Source organism: Talpa europaea (assembly GCF_964194135.1).
Source record: "Talpa europaea genome assembly, chromosome: 8".
NCBI lineage: Eukaryota > Metazoa > Chordata > Mammalia > Eulipotyphla > Talpidae > Talpa > Talpa europaea.
In genome coordinates, this window is record NC_140075.1 from 39,516,023 (window position 1) to 39,534,302 (window position 18,280).

Below are 18,280 nucleotides of genomic sequence, written 5' to 3' on the forward strand. Positions count from 1 at the left end.
GCACTCCAGTGAGGTGATAAAGTTTGATCATAGGGTATTAACACAGGTTTCAATGAAATGGAACCTGAATGGGAAAATGTGCCAAACATTTTTTTATCATTAAAAATATATATTTAAAGACATTTTTATCATTACACACAATAAGCCATAATAATTACAAATGAATATATTCATATTCAGTGTGCTAAAGAGCACTACAAAATATCTTGAAGGGAAAAGATACTAAAGTTGTACCACAATTAAAGATTACAATTCACCTTTTTAAATAATTGTACTGAAATCAGTTTGAGACATATACAATTGGAAGCTAAGCTTTCTTTCATGCCAGCCTGGGACTTCGAAACCTGAAGACCAGTTATCTCTTTGTAATAAGACTTTATCTCTCTACTAAAAGGTCTTTATATGGAACCAAGGCATCTTTCCCTTTTGCATAAGGTACATCTTTCATTTGGCAGGGTAATTCAAAAGAATATGAGGGCATGTTGTGGGAAATTTTCCCCTTCCTAAGCCTTACTCTCTTTCCCCTTTTCTTTCAAACTAACTCTCTGTACTTGCTAAATGGTAATCTTTTAAGAAAATTTAATTATGATATAATTCACATACAACATTAATTTCAGGTGTACAACACAATTTAATATTTGTACATACTGCAAAATGATCACTACAATAAGTCTAGTTAATAACATTGCATTATCATAGTTACATATTTTTTTCTTATAATGAGCATTTTAAAGAGCTAATCTCTTAAGCAACTTTCAAATATGTAAAACAGTATTTTTAACTATAGTCACCATGCTGTACATTATATCCCAGGCCTATTTTACAATAGGCCACCTTCACCCATTTTGTCCACCCTACCACCCCCACATCTAACTAGAACCAGTATCTGCTGTTTGTATCTCTGAGTTCGGTTTAATTTTTTTTTACATTCCAAATATCAGTGGGATCATATGGTATTTGTCTTTCTCTCTCTGACTCATTTTACTTAGCATAATGCTTTCAAAGTCCAAAGTTCACCCATATTGTCATGATACTCATGTTCTTAATAATTCTTTTTTATGTTTTTTTCCTTTTTATCAGTGATTCATTTCTCTAAGTTTCTATTACCACTATCTCGCACCCACATACACTTAGTACTTTCTATCTTTAAAGGACCTTTCCTCTCCCAACCTTCTATTGAAGGCAACAAATTCTTTTTTTCTGTCCATCATCATGTTTTACGAATAAAAATGCTAGTATATATTACTCTCCCATCTTCAACTTTCTTGAAGAAGAGCCAGCCCTGACATGTACATGAAGTTTGTTTCGCTAACTCAAAATGTAATCCACAAACCAGCAAAATCACTTGGTAGATTTTTAAAAATTCAAATTTCTAGCCCCCATGCCAAATCTACTAAATATGAATTTTAATTTTAATGAAATATCCAGACACTTTGTATGTATATTACAGTTTAAGAAGCACTACTGTAGAAAGTGCTTCTGGTAATGGAAGCACAGTGAGAGTCTATTAATTGGGGAAACATTTTCAATGAATTAGTAACTTTAGGGAAATTATTATAAAATTTCACCAAATAATCTAGAAAATGATCTTGGAGATTTTTCTTAGATATGATGTTTTAGAAACATTAATAATGAAGAAAAAGCAATATTTGTTCATATGAAAGAAAGCATGTGGACTGACATATGTTAAAACATATTTTCCAAATATATAAAATACTTAAAGCTCAATACTCCAGGACCCTACACTGTTAAATCCTAATATCTCTCTCTTTCTTTTTTTTAAAAAGATTTACTTTATTGAGTTATGCATACAAGAACTGGGGTGTAAGCCAAAGGTACAGGGGGTGAGAGTACTCACCAGAGACAGAGTGGGGAGCAGAACAGCGGATCTACTAAAATACACTACTGAGGGGAGCAGGCGAGACAGGAAAAATCTGCTGTGCTATGTGGGTTAACTTCCTGGGGATTGAACTCATGCTGCAGAGCCTGGCAATAATAGCTTGATATGCTGAGACTTCAACCCCTGTGCCACCAGGGAGGCTCCTGAGAGATATAATTTTAATTTAGAAGAGTCTTTGATGAAACTTCAATGTTCCCTGTAAGCAGGAGAATTACAGGAGCCCCTGACCCCTTCTCAGTGAAATGTTAAATGATCTTCATGAGAATAAACTGGCACTGATCCTATTTGCCTTATATTCCTGAAGGTAGAATTTAAATGTTGTTATATGATTAAAATGATTATTAAACAAGAATTTTAAAGCATTTAGCAGAAAAACTCTGAAGTTTAACTTAAACTTACAATTCAATTAGTCCACTCCAATATCCGCCTAGTGCCACAGTGGACACGGCAATTAAAAAAATAACCACCATGGTATAGTCAAAGTTTGGCTTTGATGGAGAATACATTTTCACAGTAACATTATTTCCAAGAGTCTGAAAGGCAAAAGAATAGTGAAACACCAGAATTAGTTTTCTCTCTATTACAGTGTACAGCAACAACATTCTGATTTCACTTTGAAATGGACACTACATATCAGAATCAAGACAACTAGAACTATTTTTGACAGCCTGATATAGTCTCTTGTCAAAATTATGAGCCAATGCTTTGGTTTATTAAATCATGAAAGAACAGTTTGCAAACCACAGTCATATTTTGTTTAGGGATTTAAAGATAAAATAAATGATTTTTAAAGAAATCAGAACAAATAAATATCCTTTCTAAAATCGTGGCTCTGAAATACCTTGTGCTAAATGAGAGGTGAATACTTCTCAAATAAAGACCTGATTTACCTTTATGGCAAATAAACATGCTCTACTAATTATTAAATACACCATATGTAATAATTTAAATATCAGTGTTTAAAAATATTGAGTTTTGTACTATTTATAAACTTGTCTTATGTAATCACTAATTTACCTGCTCCATATCATTAAAGTCTTTGTGGAATATAAATGCAATCAGTATTTTCACATCCTGAAATTCAGATTTGTTCCCAGAGGGAAGAAACTAAAAGAAAAAAAAAAAAAACATATTATGAAAATGTATGAATGAGTGTATTTATAGGATAAAATCTAAATTATTCCATTAAATAGAATATTACATCTTTTTAAAGCTATAAAACAAAGTTTAAAGTATTTTTTCTCAATATTATAGTTAAGAGTCCTCACACTGGATGGAATCCTTTTAGCATAAAGATATACATATAGGTATATAAATATGGTCTGTGATATACACATACATCATTTGTTGTATTTGTATTTATTTAACACACATGTGCACACTAATAAAATCCTGTCCACTTTAGGAACATAAGCAAAACCAGAAAATTGTCCAGTCCCAGTTAAATGCCTATTATATTTAGAGTGTTTATTAAAAAAGAATCCTACTATCAGATTATTCAAAACTCAGGAGACAGTTCAATTCATGTGAAATGTAATATCATGAGCTCAAAAGTTATTCTAGGTTTATAACTTACTAGGACACTGTTGTTGGCAACCAACAATGCTTCAGCACCAGCTTTTTGTGCAATTCTGGCTTTTTCAAGAAAATGGCAGGTTCCCCACTGTACCACAACTGCTGTGTTCTTTAATCCATCGGGAGGAACATCAGAAATTTTGCACAGGGGTGTAGTAGTCAGATTCATCAAACTTACAGAAGTCTGAAAAGAAGAAATGTCTTTAACATGATAAATATATTTTGCCCTAAACTAATTCAGTGACAAACTATCAGAAATTTTTTGACATTCAGACTTAAGTATTTTAAAATTCTCTAGCTTTTTTTCCTCAGAGACAAAAATATTTACGTAAAAGCAATAAATTTATTAATCATCATATATTACAAGTAGTTCACAACTAAAACATATCAAGCACTTATTTTCACCTTTCAATATTTTCATGTTTACAAATAAATAGATTTACTTACTGCATTTTCTAGGGTACTTGGAAGAGCTGTCCAATTGGAGTTATATAGCATGCAGTAGTCCTTAGATAGGAGAGGTGTGCCACTTCCAGATGCATGCAGGATTGCTTCCTGAGCAGCTGTCTAGGACACGAACAATAATTTTTACACTGGCAATAATTTACCTTGCTAACAACTAAGGATTTTAATAAAGCTATTTGTATACAGGTTTGACCACATTTTCTAAGAAGGAAAGTCTTCAATGAATTTATTTATAAGTGTTTGAGGAAATACTGAAAAGATATACTTTTGCACAGAACCCATTTTTTTTAAGGAAGATAACTCACTTTCTTGCAGAAACACAACTTAGACCTTGTTATAAGAGCTATATGCCAGGGAGGATTCTTACTATAATGTGAAAACTTCAACACTGCTTTCATTGCCTGAAACTTTCCTTCCTAGATCTCTTATTTGTTAATTCATTGTTTATGTTTTATAAAAGAAAATGCTCTTGAAATCCCTCAACCTGTCTTAACATTCTATATTCAACAAATATTGGGGGATGGGGGGAGATGGCACATTATTATTTCTAAGTGCCATCTTTGGCGGAGAACCAGACAAACTGGAATTCAAAGTTTTTAAGACTCTGCAATTCCTTATTCAAAAAGATGAATCAAGATTTAAAATGAGACGGAAAGTTAGAAAAATGCTCTTTCCTTTTGCCTCATTTTCCACCACCTGGAAAGAAAAGAGAGACGAAAGACAACTGATTGAGAAAAATAACTACTGTACACAGGGATGAAAGATGGGAGTGCAGAGTATGAAATGAAGAAATATCCTAAAATAATTAGAAGACCACTTCACATCACAATTCCCTTCAAACTTGGATCAATACAAATCTTTTTTCTCTCCTCCTATGAGCAAATATTTCTCTAAAACATGAGAGTAAACAGATTATTTGGCAAATAAAGATGATATATTAGTCTCTAATACAAAGCATAGGTTGAGTGACATGAAATTGCTATTGATCATTTTTGATCTGTAAAATTGATATTTCACACAAATCAATATAAATTTCTATTGAGTACAGAAATGCTCTAATCCATGCTTTCCTATCTAAAATGTCCCTTGAATATCTGGGATCAGAGAGATTTCTGGCATACTCTGGGTTTCATTAGCATAAAGATCTAAGCAAGTGCAGAAAATTCATAAAATATCATACAATTATAAAGAATAATTAGATAAGGAAAATTATTTATACAAGAAAGAAATTTAGTTTTCATTCAACTCTATAAATGGTGGCCACGAACAGATTCTGACAATAAAGGTAAACTAGTATGTTAACTTCTTAATACACAACTATGTTTATGTTTTTATAAACAATCTATATGGACTTAAAGTATACTGAATTTACTTTCATACATTCATTTGATTCAAAGTCACTGTTTTACAGATGAAGGGTCTGAGTCTCAGGGAAGTTACTAACATAACATACTAAAAGTTCTACAATAGAATCATGTACAATTCCAACTACAGGGAGGAATCCTGCAGATAATCATTAGGGTTAACTAGGTTTAGGTTAAACATTTTTTAAAAGAATGCTTCATAAGTGAAATGGGTAATTCTTGTTGTATTCAATAAAATAGTGTATATAAGGATGGCCCACCAATAGTGATACTGACTCTGATTATCTGTCTTAAGTAGTAATCACAGAATTTCTCCAGTTTAAAGTCATATATTTTTTCTTTTGATTGATAAACATCTTTTCACCATGTGGAACACACAAAAACCTCTTGCCTTGAGTTTTAGTTTCCATAATGATCCTCCTGTGATTTTAATTTTAGATATTACACTGCAGATTACAAAATGGTGGGGTTTTTTATATTTATTTTCTTACATCATTGTTAATTTTTGGATAGTATTTGATTTCTTCCCTCAGTTGTAGTCACCATAGTTCTCTCGTCACCATAGTGAATGTTTTTAATACTGTCATTCCTTCTACATTTATTAGCTACTATTAGTCCTTTTTTTTTTTTTTAAAGGGCATTACTCTCTCCCTTTACCACCTTCTATTTAATATCACTAGAGAGTCATTGATTTTTTTTTTTTAATTCAATGTAGTATAATTACACTTATTTGTTAGATGTTCAAATAGTCCAGCTTTTGTCAGTAGAGTATCTTCCAGCTTGCTCTTTTTATCCTTTCGGCAAGACCACACTAGTCATTGAGGACTTCCTTGTTTGTTTTTTTTTTCGAACAAAAGTTCCAGGTTGATTTTATCCTTTTTCTGCCACAGATTTGGAACCTGTCTTTCTACTAAGCTCCTTTTAGAGAGAAATGGTATTTAGAACAGGATCTGGGTTCTAACTGTACACACTACTGCTGAAATGGTATAACCCTTAAAATAGACAAAAGGCAGTGTCAATAAAAATGTTAATATTGAATTCTCTGATCCATGCCCTAAGAAGTATTACACAAAAAGAAGTGCAAAGATAAATATATAAGGATATTCACTGCCATATAAAATTTTTTTTAAATTCTATCAACAAGGAGTCCATTATATTATAATATGCAACAGTATACAACTATTAAGAAGAATTAGATCTACCTGTAGAAAAGATGTCCATAGTGAGAAAAGCCAAGTTCCAGAGAGATATTTATAATACAACTCTATTTTTATAAAAATAATGAATCCCCTCAAGATTCTTTGTATTAATGTAAGTTTGAAAATAGATGGGGAGAGACACACGAGGCAACAGAGGAGAGGAAAACAAAGGCAAAGGTGAGACTATGAAAATACTGAAAAACTAAAAAAAGAAAAATCATTAAAACAAAACAGAAAAGTACATATAAAATCCCTCTGCTGTCATCCTGATTCTTATAGTCACACTCAGGATTTTTCTTAAAAAAAAAATCTTTCCAGGCACTATGACTAGATAGACAGACAAACAGACTTATACACATGGAATTATATTATATATAATGCTCTGTAAATTTTCTGAAATGTAAATTTTATGTATTAGATTTTCCATATTGATACACTAGGAGCTACCTCCTTTTATACAATTGTGTAACATTCAGTATAACTTTTACAGTTATAGAAACTAAGATTTTTAAAAAGCTTAAATGTTCAAGGAATACAAAGATATCCAAATATTAGTAAGTTTTTTGCTATAAAGTGATTATCTTCCCTACAGTTGCAGAAAGTACACTGATAAAAGTTAAACTCATTGATATGGAAATTACTAAGGTAAAATACAAATTATAGCAATTAGTAAAAAAAGAGGAAAGTATACCCACATGTAATTGTAGACTAAATACTGAATGTGGAAGACAACAAATTTTCTGAGAAAGTGAATATCTTTTAGCTTTCAAGGAAAACACCTAAAAAAACTAAGCATTTCTACTATATTTGAAAATATCTTGGTGAAATTTCCAAGAGATTGTATGCCTTCAACCATAGAGAGAGTGTATGCCTTCACCTATCCTGTTGATACCATGATTATTGGATTTAGAGCCCTGAGATGGGACAGCAGTTTCACCATTTTACTGGCTACGTCATCGAAGCCATTTAAAGGGTCTTAAGCTTCAATATCCTCAGCTTTGAGATGACAATCAATGCAACTCAGAGTTAATCATAAAGATTAAGTTAGATGATGTAAATGTTTGCACATATTAAGCTCTTAATAAATGGTAACTTTTATTTTTAGTAATATATCTAGTACCTTGCAAAGTACTTGTATAATGCAGAAGAAATGTAGGATGATTAGTGTTAGGTAGGATGTGAGGCTAGATGGTGAGCTAAAGGATAATGGCTTTTTTTTATAGACTTAATTTTTTAGATCAGCTTTAGGGTCACAGAAGAACTGAGCAGGAAGTACATAAGCATTCTGTTCACACATACACCCTTACCATACACATGTACAGCCTACCCCCACTTATTTCTATCCATGAACCTACATTGATATATTATCACCATTCAGTCTATACTTTCCATGTAGGGTTCAATACTGGTTTAGAAACATGTATAATGATACATCTCCACCATTATTACAGTATCAGACAGAATATTTCCCTATCCTAAAAATCCTGTGTTTGCCTACTGGGTTTCTTTTTAAGCTACTGAAAATTCAATGATCATGGTTGCATATAATCTGTGAATATACTAAAAACCATTAAACTGTACACTTTAAATTGGTGAATTTTGTAGTATGTGAATCTTACCTTAATAAATCTGCCACCACCCTCACCCCCAAGAAACACTAAACAAGAAATTAGTTTTACTGGGAAGATTAAAGACAAACTTAAAACAGATAACTACAAACAAAATGTGATTAAAGTCAGAGTTCTTAGTAAAAGCTTTAGTAGTTCTTTTTTTTATTTTTAAAGATGTAATTGGCTTTCTTAAACTGTTTCATAAATCCCTCTGCATCCCATGTAACTAGTATAAAGGAACTCTGGAGAGCTGTACAAACTGGAAGGTTTTCCAGACAGAAAGCAGGTAGAAGAAAAGGATGAACGTATTGTTTCATGCAAGATAACCTTCCTATGGGAGGTGGATGGGGTCTATCAGGCAGATTACCTCATTAGTGCTGCCCAGGATATTACAGCTTGCCAGCTAAAGGTGACATTTCTGGGAGATGTTGACACTGCACTAAGACAGCTATTTAATATTGGATTGCTGGCATAGGGCTTAGCACAAGTGACTCCATTTGGTTGTTTCTTTTTTAACAATAACTTACCTAAAGTTAAAGAGTTAGTTAAACATAGAGCCAAGACTAAAATGAGCAACTGTGTGGTACAGAAAACAGTGTGTAGGTTCAAGTTGTTATGGGGCACATCCTGGGGATAAAGGGGATACCCAAGTTTTATAAGCCATACCTGCATGCTTAAGAATACAGGATAACATCCAAAAGCAGATACAAAGAAAAATAAGAAAAAGGATTTAAAAGCATTTATATATGGAGTGAGAAAAGAGAGCAGAGAGAGGAGAAGAAAATTTATTGGCCTGCACATGGCCAGATGTCATCAGCTTAGGAGATAGCATCAGCTTTGGAGAAACCAGGGTGCACTAGATGCCAGCCAAAGAGAGTTTTAGCAGTTCTTAAGATGTTAGAAATGCAAATTCTTGGGCTCTATTCCAAACCTATAGAATCAGAAACTTGGGGCAGTTTATTTTTAACAAGCCCTTTTGGAGATTCTGATGCCTGTTAAAAGTCTGAGGACCGGGCCTTCCCGTTGGCCCAGCGGGTTGAGCGCTGCACTGTAAAGCTGGCCACAGCCTCTGCAGCGCCGGTTCGATGTCCAGCCGGCCAGGGAGATTCCCACATGGCACAGCAGACCTCTCCTGTCCTGCCCGCTGCTCCCCTCAGCAGTGTATTTCGGTCCTTCTGCCTGTTCTGCTCCCTGCTCTGTCTCTGGTGAATTCTCTCACACTCCTGCGCCTCTGGCCTGTACCCCTGCCCTTGTATGCATAAAATAAATAAATCTTTAAAAAAAAAAAACTTTATAAAAAAAAAGTTTGATGATCACTGCTATAGGAGCTGGCTTCTCAAAATGAAATAACATGCAATATAAAGGACTTGGTGATCCCATTAGAATGCAGATTGATTCAGTAGTCTGGGAGGAGTATGAGATTCTGCATTTCTAATAAGTTCACAGGTGTTGCTAATGGAGCATACTCTGAGAAGCAAGGCTACACACACACACACACACACACACACACACACACAGTGGAATATAGGAGAGGTGGGTTAGCTCCCTGTCTGGGGATTGAACTCATGCTGCAGTGGCTGGCAAAAGCTTGATAACGCTGAGACTTTAACCCCTGCGCCACTAGGGAGGCCCTACTTTATGCAACCTTTAAAGAATATTTGCTTAATTCCATATGCCTGTGCCCTACAGGAAGTTCCTGATGGCTCCGCCTTGTACCTATCTCACAGTTGCTCCTGGGGCTCTGAGCAGCCAGGTCTGCTGCGTTCTAGCAGCCCAGGTCTTCACCCAGGAAAAGGAAAAGGTTCTAGGAAAAAGGCAAGCCCCATGGGCCGACCAGCAGTCTACATCTTGCAGCAGGGGAGGAGTGGGGGTAATTGAGTGGAGGAGGGAGACAAAGGTGAGCCTGATGGTTGTTTGGGAGGGGGGGGGGTACTGGTGGGAGGCCCACAACTAAGGGGAACAATAACTATAGAAAGATGAACCACGATGTAAGAAAAAAAATTGTTTATATTTTCAGTTAGGAATGAAAATACTTTTAGCAAAAATCTTAGTATCAAGAGCCTAAAAAGGTCAGATTTAGAGAAAATATAATCGAGTCCCCTGATTTTTGGATCTGTTCGGACAGATCCAAAAAGGTAAAAATGATATGCTCTCAGGGACCAGGAGTAGAACTGAGCTTGCCAAAACCCAGACAAATAGTTTTTCAATGCTGTTGTTGCTTCAAGTTCCTTTATGCAGCTAAACTCCCCAAACATCTCTTAGCATCTAGCTTGATAACCCTACAGTTTTAATACTGGTCATATATATCCTTACATTAGCTGTTAACTCCCTCTCTTCACAATACTGGCTTGTGTGTACTACCACCTCTCAAATTTCTTACATCCACTCAGTTCTAATTTCCAAATATTCCAAATTCTAAGTCCTTTCCTTATCTTTTCCAAATGTTCCCAATTATAGGATTCTAGAGATTCATAGAATTCCTTTCCCTATGACAACTGCTCTAGCACTAGTCTTGGAAACAAGGGTCTTCCATGGCATCAAATCAGTGTTACAACAGTGCCTTTATAGTCTGCATCTTACTTGACCCTCACGTGCAAGGGAAGCAAATTTACTAGCTCACAGTATGAAGCAGTACTTCCTTTTTCTCTGACTCAAATTTACTTCACATATAATTTCATGGGATGCTTTTTTGGGGAAAAAATCCTAGTTAATTTTATTCAGATCACTTGACTTCAATCTTATTTCATACCAAAGAATGATGTTTGTTTATCTTAATGTTGCAGTTGCCTATTAGTTTAACCATTTTTTTCTGAATAACTTCCTGTATGGCAAGTGTCAAGATTACCAAAAGTCTGATGGGAGAGGCTGTACTCAAATCCTTGCAAATGCACTATTTCTCCATTTTCCCAGACCAATGATAACTTAGAAGGGCATATGTAAGGAGATTTATTTCATCAGCATTCTTTGTTTTGTTTTTATATTGTTTACTGAGGTAATGTTGATGTACGACACCGTACATGGTTTATTTTTTTAATTGAAGTACCACTGTCTTACATCCTTGGTAGTGTTTTGACACTATAGGATTTCCCCCCTCAGATGTAGTCACTGTGGCACCCCCACCACTGAAGCACCCATAGTCTTCCACCAAAGTCCATTGTGCTCCCCACCTTTGCATCCCCCCCGCCCTTCTCTGAAAGCTGCAGATCTGTAGTCAGCTTTCAAAGACTGGTTTGAAGCCATAAAGTTCAAGAAAACACAGACAAAATACTCCATGACATAAGCATCAGAGATATCTGTGCATTCATCCCCAGCAGCAAGGAAAACAAAATTAAATAATTGGGACTACATCAAACTAAAAAGCTTCTGCACAGCAAAGAAACTATAACTAAAATGAAGAGACACCCACTGAAAGGGAGAAAATATTTGCACACCATACATCTGACAAAGGGACTGACAGCAAAGATCTACAAAGAACTCACACAACTCAACAAAAAGAAAACCAACAACCCAATTAAAGAATGGGCGGGCGGGGGTGGGGGGGGCCTCACTAGGCACTTCTCCATAGAAGACATACCAATGGCCAACAGGCATATGAAAAAACGTTTATCATCACTTATCATTAGGGAAATGCAAATTAAAACCACAGTGAGATATCACCTCACACAGTGAGAATGGCCCATTTATCAAAAAGATCAGAAACAAGTACTGGCAAAGGCGTGGAGAGAAAGGAACCCTCTTACACTGTTGGTGGGAATGTAGACTGATCTAGCCCCTATGGAGAGCAATGTGGCAGTTTCTCAAAAGACTAAAAATGGATCTGCCATATTACCCAGTAATTCCATTCCTAGGTATCTACCCCCCAAATACAAGAATACTAATTTGAAAGAAAACCCGCACCCCTTGTTTACAGCAGCACCATTTACAGTAGCCAAGATATGGAAATAACCTAGTGCACAAAAACATGAGTGGACCAAGATGATATATATACACAAGGGACTATGGATGGAACTGGAGGGGTTAATGGCAGGTGAAGTAAGTCTGAAGGAATACTGGATGCTGTCACTTCTATGTAGAATATAAAAAACCAAACAAAGGGTCAGACAGAGACAAACTCATCAGCATTCTTATACTGAATCAGTCTTGCACTGACCTTCATGTCCCTGTCTCTTGGGGCTATATTCATGCTTTACACTCCAAACTCTTGGTGTTTCCAACCATGAGCAATTAAATTCCTGACCTATGTCCCAATAGCCTTCAGATGCTGACTCACAGACCAAATATTAACCCACTGGTAACAGGCCTGTTCTACTGCTATCCAAGCTAATAGCACAGTTCAAAGATTCTTCTTTGACCTCGGTTAACAGGTTTGATTTGTCTTCTACCCTTCATTTGCTTCAAAAAGTATTTTTCAGCATTGGATCTATTTAAGCCTTCACATATTCTTTTTGAAAATAACAATTCTTTAGCTAAAAATCTATCTAACATACAAACCCACTCCCTATCCCATATCCATTCCATATCTTGAGTCTGCCAGGACTCTGTATCTTGGCCCATTTCACCTAACCAAGACTAAGCTCTTAATAATGCAATGTTAACTTTTACCCATGTATATATTTAATTCCCTTAAAAAGTAATAGATTAGTCAAGCATGATTCTTTTTTCCTGGAGGTTATGCTCAATGTCTGTGCAGCAATTCCTTACTGCTTATTATAAATCAGTGCTTCTCAAACTTTAATGTTCTTATTAAACTGCAAATTGATCCAGCAGATCTTAGACAGGCCCTATGATTCTGCATGTCTAACAAACTTCCAGGTAATGCTCTCATGTTGGTCCACAAGAGTATGAGGTTACGCACTTCATCATAAATAGCAGTGAAATTTATCAGTCTTCTAGAGATCACTGAAGTCCTCTTAGAAGTTTTCTCAAGAGATGAGAAGCACATTGTACTTGCAGTCTGCAGGCACAGACAATGTTACGGTTTGGCAAGAAGTTTCCCAATTTCATCCCCCAGTTCTTTCAGAACTCTTCAGTATGGGGCCTCCCGGGTGGCAGAGAGGTTGAGCGCTGGGTTGTGAGGCTGCCCGCAGCTTCTGCAGCGCTGGTTCGATCCCCTGCTGCCCCCCAGCCACTGGAGGAGGGTCCCACATGGCGTGCAGACCTCTCCTGCCGCCTGCTGCTCCCCTCAGCAGTGTACTTCGGTCCTTCTGCCTGCTCTACTCCCCGCTCTGGTGAATTCTCTCACCCTCCCGCGCTTCTGACTGTACCCAGTACTTGTCTAAATAAATAAATAAATCTTAAAAAAAAACACAAAACTCTTCAGTATGTGCATAAGGTCCCAGCCTCCCCACCCACCTCAACAGTCTGTCAATTAAAACTGGTTCATTTTATTTCTGCTGTTACCTATTAGATAAACTTAATCCCTCAGTTTCAAAGGGCAATGTATAACCCCCCTGGATCTTTCTTCATAAAATCTATAAGTCAAACTATTCCTCTATTTTTATTTTATTTTTTTAAAGATTTATATATTCATATAAGAACTGGGGTGTACGCCAGAGGAGCAGGGGGTAAACACCAGAGGTGCAGGTGGTGAGAGGATTCACCAGAGAGAGTGGGGAGCAGAACAGGCAGGTGTACTGAAATACACTGCTGAGAGGAGCAGCGGGCAAGGCAGGAGAGGTCTGTTGCACCATGTGGGTTGCTCCCAGCTGCCAGGCCAGGGTGTGTGGGGGCGGGAATTGAACTTGTGCTGCAGTGATTGGATGCAGTGGCTGGCAATAGCTTGACAGCACTGTCCCTAACCCCTGCGCCACCTGGGAGGCCATCCTCTATTTTTAGAAACCAGATATGAGGACTGGGTTTTGGGGGACAAATACAGTTAATTAACAGTAATTATAATGAGAATTATTAATATTTTCAATATCCACATTCCAAAATCAGAAATATAAAGTGCAGTGTTTATGGTTAATGCTATAGTCTATATGTTACCCTTACAGACATCATAGCAATGTAGGAGGTATCCCTTTCTTTACAAACATCTTTCTCTTTACAGAGATTGAGTTCTCAGTCAATAGAACTACACTGAAAGAGGCCTCTATGGGAAAGGCAGAGTTGCAGGGAGCAGGGGGCGGGGGTTCCAAGTGACACACATTCCAAAGCTAGTCCTAAATACCTTTGTGATCACTTACTGTATATATTTTCTATGCCTCTTTCCTCCCTAATAACTTAGGTAATGAAGACTATTTTATGTCTGCTCCTACTTCCAATTTATTCAAGGTTTATGAAAGTGATGCATAGATCTGGATATTAAGTGTAATCGAACTCAATTAGTGGTAGCTAAGATATCTAACGAGACTGTATAAGAATCAGGAGTCTGAGGGCAATGCGAAGAGTACAGTGGAATCACTCCTTGTACTTGGGAGAATTTGGGAACATGTACTGTACATAGTAAGAGATGCTAGGAGGCAGTGAGGAGAGTAAATAATCATTCATTCAGTACTCTGCAGCCTATGAGGTGTTGAGGAGCCAGAATGATTCAGATAGGGTTTTTTCCTTCATGGGGCTAAAATTCTGCTTGTTACTTAGATCTGATCTTCTTCTTGGTTTTCCCTAGGTAATCTCATACTCAATGATATATCTCAATGATCACAGAATTTGTCATTTACACTAGAATCCGCAAACTCAAATACCTACAAGCCCAGGGAAGTAATAAAAATGAACAAATCGGAGCTGATTTAAGATCATCCTCAGGATTATGCTGAGTTTCAAAGGAGATGTATGTGTATGTGTTGTATTTGGGAAGGATAGCATGCAAAATTCACAGAGACTGTTCAGAGGTAAGAAGGTAAAAGAAAAAATGGAAGAAGCCAGAAGTTAGAGGAGGAATGTGACAAAAGCAATATGCTTTAGCTCAGACTGCCATAAGAAAATACCACTGACTGGGTGACTTAAACAACAGAAATTTATTTTCTCAAATTCAAGATAAAGGTGCTAGCCTGGTGGGTTTCTGGTATGACCACTCTTTCTAGCTGTGGATTTCTGCCTTCTCCCTGTGTCCTTTTATGGTAGGAAGAAAGTGCACCAATCATGAATGTTCCATCAGGATAACCTCATCTACTTAATTTTTTTCAACAATACGAGAAAAAATGAGAGAGACTCAGGATTCTTCAGAGAGCTTTAAAGCAATTCTAGAAAACAGATTCAGGCTAAACTTCACTCATTCTCTTTGAAGCTGAACCCTGTGACTGGATCCAAGGAACACTACAAAATAAAAGTCTAACAATTGGGGGTTGGGTTGGGGTAGGATGCCATCATGCTTTTTATTTCTAGGCATAGTGTCTAATGGGTTTAGAAATCATTAAAACAGCAAGATGTTCTACAGCTTGATTCAAAATACAGTGAAGTCACTGTCATGGAAAGAGGACAGGATGAGGTGGGAGCTACATGATATTGAAGGGCCTTTCCAATGCTAAATCTTCTGTCTCTTTTACAAGGATGTTGCCATGAGGTCTGCAGAGATTACATGCTGCTTTCAGATGAGGATGTTGGCACTACTCTTACGTTACTAAGGCAAAAGAGGCCCCGCAGTGCTAGGTTCAAGATTGTAGAAAGAAGAAATGAAATGATGAAACTGGCATCATTAATTCAACTCAACTCAGAGAGGCCACTGAGAGCTGTAGATTAGGGGAAAAGATTAAACTAGGATTGGGCCTCCCCAGTGGTGCAGCCATTGAGCGCTGGGTTGTGAAGCTGCCTGCAACCTCTGTAGGGCTGGCTCAATCCCAGCCTCGGGAGAGGGTCCCACATGGCGCACAGACCTCTCCTGCTGCCTGCTGCTCCCCTCAGCAGTGTACTTCGTCGTTCTGCATGTTCTGCTCCCCGCTCTGGCTCTGGTGATTGCTCTCACCCTCCCGCACTTCTGACTATACCCAGTGCTTGTATAAATAAATAAATTAATTAATTAAAAAAAACCATTAAACTAGGATTTAGGGAGAAAACTGCAAAATAAAACCAAAAACCTTCAGATAACATGGGGGGGGGGGGAAGTAACTAGGTATCCAGTAAGTAAGCAGAAGAAAGGAGAAAGAGTGCATGCTCTTACCGAAGAAAAGGATGTCAGATTTGTTTGAGCTCTCAAAAAAAAAAAAAAAAAAAAAAAAAAAAGGTAATAAGAGACCATTTCAGGAAATTGAAGGGAGGGCACATCATTGAGAAATAAATGATAAATAGAAAATCAAATCAATACTAGTTGGCACTGAAAGAGATCCTCATCGTTGAAAAAGATCTTGTCAGTTTATTCAGTCACCAGCACAATACCCGGCATATAACATATGCACACTAAGTATTTGCAGAGTTAAAGATATTACTAAGTCCCCACAACAACCCTGGAATTGACAAGTATAAAACCAAAAATTAATACAGTAAGATACAACAAATGCATAGGTGCAATAGAAAAAGAATAAAATCTAGAATGTGGGAAAGACAAGCTAGGGTTCAATTTAGGACAGGGATGATCTTTAGTTTGTGAAGTCTTTGTAATTACATCAGAATTCTGCTTACATTTTAGTGAGAGATTCAGAGCTTTCAATGAGAATTTCAATGTGAGTTTATAAGCAACTGTAGTATTTATTAGGTTATTAATCTGCATCGAGAAGGGACTTGGAATATGATTCAAAGATATATTCTAAAATATCATTTTAGATTCAAATGAAAATTAGTGCAAAAACACTTAAGTTTTGTATCTAGGTTATATTTCTATGTATATTTACACACAGTTGTTATCTTTTGGACAGAACTGATTATGCGGCAAATAGCATCGCAAATATTCGGACTAACAGCACTACTTTATGACTTCCTTGATCTTACATTCCCCTCTCCCATCCCAAGCAATTTTTAGATATTCTTTAATTCATGTTCCGAATGTTGCCTAGTAAATTTATGAATATAGCATAAGCACCTAACCATCTTAGGCTTTGATTTTGCTTTCTTCATAAATGTGAAAGAAAAGATACGTTTGTGTTGAACATATTCACAAATAGTAATCTTTTAAACTGGAGAGAAACCAAAATATGCTTCTTCAGGAATGTTAGTGATTCTGCTGTAAAAAAAAAAAAAATTAGGTACACACCATACCCATTCTGTACAATGAAGCTTGTAAAAGTTTTCAAGCCGAAACTCCCTAAGTGAAAACTGTAAGAAACAAAAACTGAAACAGAACAGTGGCGTCCTGCCGACCTATGAAATTCCAATTGCTTGATGTAGAATTTTAAAGCATTATTAGTTTTCTGTATTTGTTGAAACAAACTGGTGAAAACACATTAGTTACTGTTATTTAATGAACACCCGCCCCCCCTTTTAAACTAAGCAGGGAACCGAAATCAATTGGAATCAAATTGGAATCAAATGAGCTCTACTGCGAAGGACGAACCACAGAGAACGGGGAAACTCGAGGGCAGTCCTTGCTCCACTACACACACTGTCCATCTCCCCCCCACACACCTTTTCCCGGGGCAAAATAGGCTAAGAACGTTTAAAAGGGTCTTGATGAAAAAACTCTTATGTCAATTAAAAATGCCCTGAATACCGAAAATCCACCGAGAAGCACTAGGCCAGTGCAGCTCGGGGGTGTGCAGACAGCTGCCTGGGGTGGGCTCCGCGGGGACGGCCGGGCCGGGAACGGGGTGAGGGCGGAGAGGCTACGGGTGGGGACAGAAAAGGAGGCTGGAAGGAAAGAGCGCAATGGGGAGGGTTGGGGAGGGGAGCGCAGAGTAATAATAAAAAGGCGAAACCCGAGCGCAGGCTGCACTGGCGCCCGCAGAGGACAGGCGGGCTCGAAGCCGGGGGGTGGGGAGGGAAAGGGTCGGGGAACCCCGCTCCGGGCCCCAGGCTCGGCCCCGCCCCGGGAGGCCGAGGCGCGCGTCCCCCCCTTACCAGCGGGAGCAGGAAGCCCCAGAGCAGGGCGGCCGCGCCGAGGGACGGCGGCCGCCGCGGCCCCATCGCAGCTCGGCGGGGCGGGAGGCGTCGGATCCCGCCGCGGCGACGTGCCCGCGGCCCACGGCACAGGGGCGGACGGCGGGGCTCGGCGGGGCCGCTGCTGTTACCGGGGCCGCCGCTGCCGCGCTGACTTCCCCTTCCGGCCCCGCCCGGGGACGCGGAAGCCGCGCGCGGGGC

General features: G+C 37.8%; 1 protein-coding gene across 1 annotated transcript in view; it reads right to left on the reverse strand.

Moving 5' to 3' along the window:
- SPPL2A (signal peptide peptidase like 2A) overlaps window positions 1-18,106 on the reverse strand; it is a gene marked incomplete at its 5' end in the record, with an annotated part of 37,710 nt that extends 19,604 nt beyond the window's left edge. Inside the window, 5 exons of the mRNA XM_084240535.1 lie at window positions 2,300-2,433; window positions 2,918-3,007; window positions 3,477-3,659; window positions 3,923-4,042; window positions 18,041-18,106. Of these exons, the coding sequence (XP_084096661.1) occupies window positions 2,300-2,433; window positions 2,918-3,007; window positions 3,477-3,659; window positions 3,923-4,042; window positions 18,041-18,106 (593 nt within the window). The remainder of the gene's footprint in view (window positions 1-2,299; window positions 2,434-2,917; window positions 3,008-3,476; window positions 3,660-3,922; window positions 4,043-18,040) is intronic.
- Between the last annotated feature and the right edge of the window lie 174 nt (window positions 18,107-18,280).